The 9956-nt window shown below is 42.9% G+C and overlaps 1 protein-coding gene across 1 annotated transcript; it reads left to right on the forward strand.

The window, feature by feature from the left end:
* Window positions 1–267: 267 nt before the first annotated feature.
* LOC121935385 (histone H3.3A) lies at window positions 268–9602 on the forward strand. Its single transcript, XM_042476843.1, has 4 exons — window positions 268–420; window positions 1493–1731; window positions 5355–5508; window positions 8956–9602. The coding sequence occupies exons 2-4, from the start codon at window positions 1604–1606 to the stop codon at window positions 9082–9084; spliced, it is 411 nt and encodes a 136-aa protein (XP_042332777.1). The 5' UTR covers window positions 268–420; window positions 1493–1603; the 3' UTR covers window positions 9085–9602.
* The last annotated feature ends 354 nt before the right edge of the window (window positions 9603–9956 follow it).

Raw genomic sequence — 9956 nt, forward strand, 5'->3', positions numbered from 1 at the left:
CTCCCCCCTCCCCTCAGGAGGAGGAATACTGGTCAAGGCTTAAGTTCCCGAAGGGCGCGTGCGCGGGACTGCCGCCCTCCCTTCCTCCCTCCCTTCCTCTCTCTCTCTCTCTCTCTCTCTCTCTCTCTCTGTGGCGCGCGCGGCGTGTCTTTTGTGTTTGTACACACGGAGTGGGCCGGGAGGAGAGTTGGTGGGCGTGGCTTCGCCATCCCTTCCCTCGAACGCTATTGGTGGGAAGGAGACGACGGGGCGTGGCCCGGGCGGTGGGGGCGTGGCTTCCCGCAGGGGACGGCCCTCCCGAGTCAGCCATCTTTCAATTGTGCTCTCAGCCGCCGCCGACGAGGACGCTCCTCCTTCTCCTTTTCCAGCGCCGCTTCGCTTCTTCTTCGGCAGCCGCGCTCGCTCTGAAGCGGACGGGAGGTAAGTCTCGCGCTTCCCCCGGTCACCTAGGAACCCCCTTCGAGCCCTTTTACCCGACGAGGACCCCCTTCGGCCGAGGAAATAAACTTCTTCAGCCTCACCATCTCCTGGCCACCGACCATATTCCTCTCTCTCTCTCTCTCTGTCTCTCAATGGCTTCGAAAACAACCCACAGAGAAGGAGGGGCGCTTTGAATGTGCCTCAGAAACACCGATCTCCGAAGAGAAGAGGGAACTTTGCCGCTTCCTTCTCTTCTGGGGCTCCGAGGGCTGGGAGGGGGGCCTTCGGGGGAGGGTTTCCCTCCTTTTCATTCCCGAGGCTGTGTCTCTGTGTTGCTTTCTCCCTCCTCCTCCTCCTTCCCTCTCTCGGTCTGCTTTTGGTGCTTGTTTCCATTTTGTTGGGGATGGAGTTTGGCCACAGAGAGGCGCCGGGGAGCCAGGCTCAGCGGGGCAAAGAGAGACGGGCAGAGACCCAAAGCCACCGACAAAGTTGCTTCCCTTCCTCCAGTAATAACCATGAAAGCTAAAGGAGAGCCTCGCTTTCCTCCCCGCTGCCTTTCTTTGTGTCTTTCTTACGAAGGAACCTAGAGATAGATGGCTTTGCGAGGAGGGCACTTGGGGAGCCCTTTTTAACCCTAATTATATAGATATTTAAAATACTTTCTGGGGGTCTCAAAAGAAAAAGAGGCCCAGAAAGTGGGGGGCCACTCCTGGCATTTCCGGCACTTTTGGGGGCTCTTGGGGGGTTTCCTAAGTCACGGGAATGCTCTTCCATCTTGAGCAAAACAGAGGCCCCCCCCCAGTCTCTTAAAAGACATCTCTCTCGCTCTTTGGACGCTTTAATCCGAATCCCGTCCATTTTGGCTCCAAAATGGGGAGAAAGAGAAGAGTAGGGCCTCCCTTCCCTCCCAGAGTTGGCAGCCAGGAGCCTCTTTGCTTGCACCTCGTAAGTATGTCTACTATATATATGCGTGTGTTGCTAAAGCCAACCAGCCTTAATGGAAAGCGCCCTGAATATGTACATCTCCCTCTATGCCTCTTTCCTCCTGCTCCCTGGCTCTCTCTCGGTCTAGTGATCGCCTGGGCGGTTTCTCCTCCTCCTCCACCTTCTCCTTGCCGAGCGAGCGGCGCCAGAGAGGAGGCCAACTTCCTCGGCAGCAGCAGCAGCAGCAGCAGAGGCGGCCATGGCTCGTACCAAGCAAACGGCCCGCAAGTCCACCGGAGGGAAGGCGCCCCGGAAGCAGCTGGCCACCAAAGCCGCCCGCAAGAGCGCGCCCTCTACCGGCGGGGTCAAGAAGCCGCATCGCTACAGGTGCGGAAAGGGCCGCCAGGGGGAGCCCAGGCACAGGGCATACCTTTCCCCTTGGCAGGCAGCAAGGGGAATGCCCCTGTCAGGAAGGGCTTAGGGAGCTGGACCAGAGAGGGATAAGAGGTGATATTGGAAGGGATGTCATCATATTGAGGAGGGAGCAAGCTTGTTTTCTGCTGCTCCAGAGAACAGGACCCAGAACAATAGAGATTCCACCTCAACATTAGGAAGACTTCCTGACAGTAAGGGCTGTTCGACAGTGGAACAGACCCCTTCCTTGGAGTGCACTGGAGTCTCTTTGGAGGTCTTTAAGCAGAGGCTGAATGGCCATCTGTCAGGGATGCTTTGATTTAGATTTCCTGCATGGCAGGGCTTGGACCGTCTGGCCCTTGTAGTCTCTTCTAACTCTATGGAGTTTATCAAACAAGGGAAATTGGGAGTATAATCCAGTGGCAATGTGAACACTATCATGGGGTTTCACGTTATTGTGTGATAAACTTCCACACGCAAATTTGGGCAATGGCATGCTATTTTCAGGCAATGAGAAGCCAGTTCAAACACAATTCGTATTCACATAAATTCGTAAACTCACATAAACTAGCAAAACTAGCAAATTCACATGAATGCATTCTGGCCCCACTTTCTTTTCATTCGAAATGAAGAGAAATTCCTCAGTGTGATAGACTCCCATGATTTGAAGTGTGAAGTCGAAGGTTTTCATGGCAGGCATCAATAGTTTTTTTGGGGGGGGGGGGGGGTTGTTTGGACTATGTGGCCATGTTCTAGAAGAGTTTATTGATGTTTTGCCAGCATCAGGTTTCCCTATGGCCAAATGTTTCCTCTATTTATCCCCATGGGCACAAATTCTCCTAGGTTTCCCTATGGACATTTATCTTTATAGGCATGTATTCCCCAATGTTTCCCTAGGGGCAAGTATGGTTTCCCTATGGGTAAGTACTGTCACTTGTTTTAGTACGTCCCTTAACTCAGGATAATCAATGTCAGGTTTTAGGTGGTCATTCACACATTGTGGGGTTTGTTTGTTTTTTAGTGAGACTATGCTCCAAAGGTGAATTCAAAGGGATGCGGTGGCTTTAGTGGTTAAGATGCCAATTCTAACGATCGGAAAATCGGAAGGTTGGCAGTTGAAGGCCTGAGTGCCCCATGATGGGCTGAGCTCCTGTCACTAATGCCAGCTTCTGCCAGCCTAGCAGTTCAAAAGCATGCAAATGCAAGTAGATAGATAGGTACCACTTTTGTGAGAAGTTAACAGTATTCGGTGCAATCATGCTGGCCACATGATAGTAGTCTTTGGACAATGCTGGCTTTTAGGCTTAGTAATGGAGATTAGCACCGCCCCCTACAGTCAGTTATGGCTAGAAATTCATGTCAAGGGCCTGCTTTTACCTTTATGGTCCAAAACATAATGCAGAAATAAGCCAGATTGTGACCACTTTAACTGCCCTGACTCAGTGTTAGGGAATCCTGAGAATTTGTTGGGGCACAAGAGCTATATGAGAGAGAAAACTAAATGTCTCACAGAACTTCAGTTTCCAGGATTCCCTAGCATTAAGCCAGGGCAGCTAAAGTGACCTCAAACTAGATTATTTCTGCAGTGTGTTCAGGACCTCAGACAGGTGAAATAAATCCAGGTTGAAGCTTACTTGTTCACATGCATTTTGAATGCATCCCATTAAGTTTATTTTTTAGGGGGAGGGGATTTAACCTGGAATAATCAATGTCGGATTTCCCCCTTCCCAAGGAGTCATTCAGACGTCATTTTTAGCATGACTGTGCGAATAACCAGCGATGGAGTCGACAATGCGAATGAATTCAAAGCACTTTCAAGGCGTACAAAATTCGGTTGCTCACATATGTCAGCACTTGAATAAAGATGGAGTGGACGATGCAAATGTATTCAAAGCACTTTCAAGGCATGCAGAGTTCAATTGTTCACATGTGTCAGCACTTAAATGAAGATAGAGTCAACAATGCGAATGTATTCAAAGTGCTTTCAGGGCATGCAGAGTTTTATCCCAGTTTTTCTTGGGTCTTTTTGCGTCGGTTATTCACACTGCTGACAATGCAAATATTAAAAAAAAAAACTTGCGGGGAGCAGAGAAACCTGATATTGATTATACCAGATTAAGTGGGGGGTTTTGGCATGGACTCCCCCCCCCCAACTTAATCAGATGCATTTGAAATGTATCTGAACAACAAAGGTTCAACTCACATTATTTTCACCATCTGAATCCTCCCCCCCCCCCCCCCTTTTTCTTAAAAGATTTGCACTATTGGCTGTGTGAATAACTGTTGGGAATAGACCAGGGATAAACTGGGATAAAACTATGCATGCCTTCAATATGCTTTGCATACATTTGCATCGGCGACTCCATCTTAATTCAAGGGCTGACGTGAGCAACTGAACTCACAGAGATGAGTATAATGCATTTTCATAGTATAGAAAACAAACCTGGAATGTGTAACACATCCGTTTTATTGGTTAAATATAGCTTAAAATAAAATTCAGAATTCCCAGCCCTACATCTTAAAAATAAAAATATGTTTTTTTTTAACTTGATTTTTATTTAAATACATTTAAATATAAATCAAAATATGCTATATAGAAACTGCTGTGTGTCAAAATCAGAAAGACATTTGTCATTGCCATAAACAACTCATGTTCATACATATTTACAGTCATCCATTCAATCTATTTCACTGATGTTTTAAATATAAAAATATGGTTCTAATATGCTTAGGATGTAGGAATAAGAGATTCTGGTGAAGTCAGGGCATTGTAACAAACATGGTTAATTGGTTTAAAACTTGCCAAGCTTAATCGTTTGTAATTTATTTAAATCAGTTTAGATACTATACACTTGATACAGTTTGTTAATTGTGCCACTAGAGGGCAGTAATTGCCTCCAGATAAGCAGGAAAATAGCAGGTTTTACACATTTGTTTTGTCCATAAGCAGAACTATATTTTTAGGGTAAACTAATTGACATAAGTTGCTGATATTCTAGCATCTATTTTCCCCCATCAAGTTTCAGTTTCAGGCCTGTGAAGAGGAGATAAAACAAAATTGAACACAGAGAATTCTTGCTAGGTTTTTGTTTTTGAAACTGCTATCCCATACAATGCATTTGTGTGCTCATATATCTCAAAAACAGCAATTATTAAGACATTCAGTTTCTCTCTTGAATTTCATACACTCAGGCCCGTTCCAGACGGCTGTAAAAGTACGTACCCAGTATGTACTAGGGTTAGGAAAGGGCGTGCTTTACGCATGCCCCTAACCCTACTACGTACTGGGTACTTACAAAATGGTGGCACCCATTCCACACGGGCGCTGCCATCTTGACGTCACGCGGTGGAAGTGACACTGCAAATGTGCGACTAGCGCCTTGTGGCGCCACTTCCGAAGTGCAAAAAGAAGCGCCATTTTGAGCTTCTTTTTGCTGCGTCCGGGAACCACATGGTTTGGCCGCTGTGGTTCCCAGACGCAGCAACCAGCGGCGCCAGCAGACCGCCGCTTTCAAGCGGTCTGTAACACGCCTGAGCTTACTTTAAAATGTGAAAAGGGAGAATGTATTAATCTTGCTTTCTTGTTTCCTTCAAAGGCCAGGTACTGTGGCTCTTCGTGAAATCAGGCGTTATCAGAAGTCAACTGAACTCCTGATCCGCAAACTTCCTTTTCAGCGCCTGGTGCGTGAAATTGCTCAGGACTTCAAAACAGATCTGCGTTTCCAGAGCGCAGCTATTGGTGCTTTACAGGTAAAAAAATTTGTTAGTTTCATCTGCCCTTCCAGTTTAGAAAACCACTCCCACTCCTTGAATTGATAATGCATGTAATATTTCGTCTGAAAAAGAGATGTAGGTATGCATCCTATTTAGTGTTCTCTGCCTTTAAACGTCTTTATAAACTGTATGTGATAGGTTCCTTTCTAATAGAAACAGTCTCTATCTGTTTTCCTACAGTTGATTTAAGCCAAAGATCAAAAGGTAAAATGATCCACCTCAGGCATATTTGTGACTTAAATTTACTATTGCCTTATGTAGGACACGTGAGTGTAGTTGACACCTAGAACCCTTTCTAGAATGCAGCCATTGACGGTACTGTGCTGTTAGTACGTGAGGAAGCATGTGATTGGTTACTTCTGTACATTCATACTATTGGTTGAGTTGTTTCTATGGTTAGTCAAAACTTCACATGATTGGTGGGCTTCAGAAGTAAGCATCCATTTGTTTGTAAGTGTACTGATAACTGCCAGCATTTAATTTCCCTAAAAGTAATTGGCTTTCTTGAGTTAAATCTTGGAAGCTAAAAGGTTAGAATACTGTAATTTCAGTACAGATCTCATGAAGAAATTCCAGACAAATCTGTTATTCTTTCCTGCATCTCCTTAATGTACAGTCTTCCGGTTTTATTGAAACATGAAGGCATAAAAATAATTTGAAGCCTCTAATTGAAGGGATAGATTTGTTGTGAATGTAGCATATGTTGTGCTGTCTGGTTTTGTCAAATTGTCAGAGGTGAATACTCATGATGTACATTTTCTGCCTTTTTTATCAGTAGGAAAGGGGGGTGGGGTGCCTGCCAGGTGTCCTATAAAGTGTGGAGTGGTGGATGTAGTCATGCTCACGTCTGCTGTGTAGTATGTGATTTTTGAACCCTCTAGTAATGTATGCATTGGAGATGGAGGGACTGATTTGAAAAGATTTTGGTATTTTAAGGGAAGGCAGTTTGTTACCTAATGGAATGCAAGGTTTCTGTTATTTGGAATTGTGTTTGAAGTGGTGAATTCCAAACATTAATTTGTGGTTTATGTATGTGCCATGGTGACCCCATGAATTTCATAGGGTTTTCTTAGGCAAGGAACGTTCAGAGGTGATTTGTCAGTTCCTTTCTCTGAAATATAACCCATAGCACCTAAATTTGTTGGTGGTCTCCCATCCAAGTACTAACTGGGCTGACTCTGCTTACCTTTCAAGATCAGACAGGATTGCCTTTAGGGTATTTGGGCCACCTGTCCTACTAAAAGGAAAAAGAAGGGGTAGTCATAATTTTCTCCCTAAAGAGGCTCATCCAGTTTCTGGTTTAGTAGTTGTGTTTACAGTGCTTGAATATTGCCACAGTTTGCTGTTCTTTAAAAAACTATATGTTAGGATTACTGGATGGCAGAAGTAGGAAAATAGGAGCCCTTCATGTGTTCGGAACATTGCAGTCCCAGTCAGCCTGGCCAGTGTCCAAGGCTAATAGGATTTATAGTCCAAAACATCTGGTGAGAACCTGCTTGCCTACCCGTTGGGTGACGTTAGAAAATGCATGTCTGGACTGAAGAAATTCTTCATCTGTCATGGTTATATTTGAGGAGTATTCCATCACAGACCCGTTGGACATTCTGCCTAGCGATTCCCAAACAGAGTAAAATGTCTGTCCTGGGACTTGAACAAGCCCCCTTGTTCAGCAGCATGTTCCATCTACCCTTTCTTCATGATGATGTATTGTTGTTTACTATCTAAAGAAACTGAAGAGGTGTTTATCCAGCCAGATTTTTTTTAAAATTACCTGACCAACAGAATAAAGTGTGTAGGTATAAAACAGTTAGAAATGCATGGTGAGGAAAACAATATATAGCTGTACAGGGCACATGTAGAATTTCAACTGGACAGGCTGTCTCAAACATTTAGCAGTTTAGAGGTTCATAGCTCATCAGTTGTGTATTTTAGATTCTGGGGTATCTGACTCCTTATTCTTGAAGTCCCATAGCCAAAGACATGGCAGATTATTGATCCCATTGTGGGCTGCCATGTTCTGGCCATTGGGCTGTACATGGGTTGATGGATCAAAATTGTGCAGGCTGGGAGGCTATGAAGTGTATGGCCACCCCATCATAGTTTTTTTCATAGCATAGATTGAGCCACTAAGAGAATCAGGGTAGGAAACAGAACCTAGATTTCAAAGAAACTGTTGCTGATTCAATAAAATAACTGCTTTAAATAAACCTGTAATATAGCTGCTTACCTTGACTACTGATTGTCAGCACCATATTACATCTGTTCTCATGAAGACATATGCTGTAATCACATTTATGAACTGTGAAACATGAAATTAGAGCTTCTAAGATGATGATGTTGTTAGAAACCCACAGGCTATCTAGACCAGTTCTCCAGACTGAAGCAGATTCCTCCATACCCAAGATATTACTGAGCAAGAAGATAGTAGGATTAGTATCCCTGTTATTGTTTGAAGGAAACAGAGAGTAAGAAGGGCAAAAGTGAGTTGAACTAAAGTCACACTGACTTTAGAGAGTTGAACTGAAGTCACACTGACTGACTTGCGTGAATTTGTAATTCCTCAGAAGTTACTCGCATGTTTTGTACTTAGCTGTGGCTTAGATACACTGTAGTGAGGAAAAGACAGCTTTAATTTAAAGCATTTTCAGTAGTCAATCTTATGCTACAGTACCAGCTTGTGAGAGCTTTATGCATAAGTTGGCAAGTTACAAGTAGAGAGTGGGGAACCAGGCAGGTATGAAGGCAATAGAATGGTTCAGGATATTCACCTTTTAAGCATGGAAGTAATACATGGGTTTTGAATAAGAGAGAGATTTTGTAGTTGATTGGTTCTGAAGGAGCACAGGAATCCAGGGGCTGAGGTATGCACAAGAACCAGCCTTCCTGGTTAGAAATGTGGAGAAAAAGGGAAAAAATTAAATGTTCTTTCCTTCTGACACCTTTTTCCTGAAAAAATAGAAAAAAGGGGGGTTATTTGATTATGGAACATTTTGTTTTAGAATGATGAATAAAATGTTTAAGACAAGGTGATAATGTAGTTACTCCCCCCCCCCCCAAATTATTTCTAAAAATATGTATGACAATGTGTAGTTTCTGATCATTGCTCTTAGTTTCCTTTTCTGAGTTCCTTTGAAGCTAATGGATGCTTTATGTCTGCTTGACAATATGGGGACCTAAAGGAAACAAAGTAGTTTTGTTTTACTGACATTAATAGTTGACTCTGTTTTAATTGTTTTTGCTGGCTTTTAATAAACTGGAAAAATAAAATAGGTTCCTTCCAAGTGGACTTTTTAGCTCCACTAATAACAAAGAAAATAATTTTTAAAAGAACATTCAGTTTGTTATTGTGAGAGTAAATTGTTGTGTTTTTTTATATAGCAAACATAATTTATTTAAAATGTTCTCTCTCTTTTCTCCCAATAGGAGGCAAGCGAGGCCTACCTGGTTGGCCTGTTTGAAGACACCAACCTGTGTGCTATCCACGCCAAACGTGTCACAATCATGCCAAAAGATATCCAGCTAGCACGCCGCATACGTGGAGAGCGTGCTTAAATTCTATTAAGATGGATTTGTCATTCTCAAAACAAATAAAATCTCTTCTTCCTGTTTATTGGTAGTAATGAACGTTAGATTTTTTTCCATGGGGTTAAAAGGTACCTAAGTATATGGTTGCAAATGGAAAAATAGAGGACAGAATCGGGTATTGGCAAGGTTTTTTTTTTTTTTCATTTGTGTGTGGATTTTTAATATAAACGTGGGGACATATAAAGCATTATTGCTATCAAAAACCATTTCCGTGAACAAATATCAGCAGTTCAACTTTATAATAATTATAAATATATGCCAGTCAAATTTTTCTGGACAATGCCAGCATTGGATTTTTTAAAAAATGGGTAAAATTTCTTATTGATGGCAACTATATGGTGTCTGTAACATTTTTATCATACAGTAGATTCCATCCATTCACTATACTTTTCTAACTAAGTTGTCCTACATGCAAATACATGTTTTTAATGTTGTCTGTCTTCTGTGCTGTTCCTGTAAGTTTGCTATTAAAATACATGAAATAACATTTGTTTTCTTGGTCTTAATTTTAACTCTTCCCATTTGGTTGCTAGTTATTATAGTTCAGACCAATGGAATTAAAAAACAACAACATAATGAACATGCACATGATATGCTGCATTCATGCTGGAAGATTTAGCAATGACAACAAACAAGATTATGAGCAGATTAACATTTGTGGGTAAGGTGCAAGAAAGATAGGCCCACATGCATTCAGAAATATCTTACTGAGGGTTGACTTACACTTGATGGTAGTCTAGTAAAGTATGAGGCAGGGGTAGGCAACCTTTTTGAGCCAGGGGCCGGGTTGCTGTCCCTCAGACAACTGGGGGGCTGAAGCCAAAAAAAAAAAAAAAAAA

Source organism: Sceloporus undulatus, chromosome 1, assembly GCF_019175285.1.
Source record: "Sceloporus undulatus isolate JIND9_A2432 ecotype Alabama chromosome 1, SceUnd_v1.1, whole genome shotgun sequence".
NCBI lineage: Eukaryota > Metazoa > Chordata > Lepidosauria > Squamata > Phrynosomatidae > Sceloporus > Sceloporus undulatus.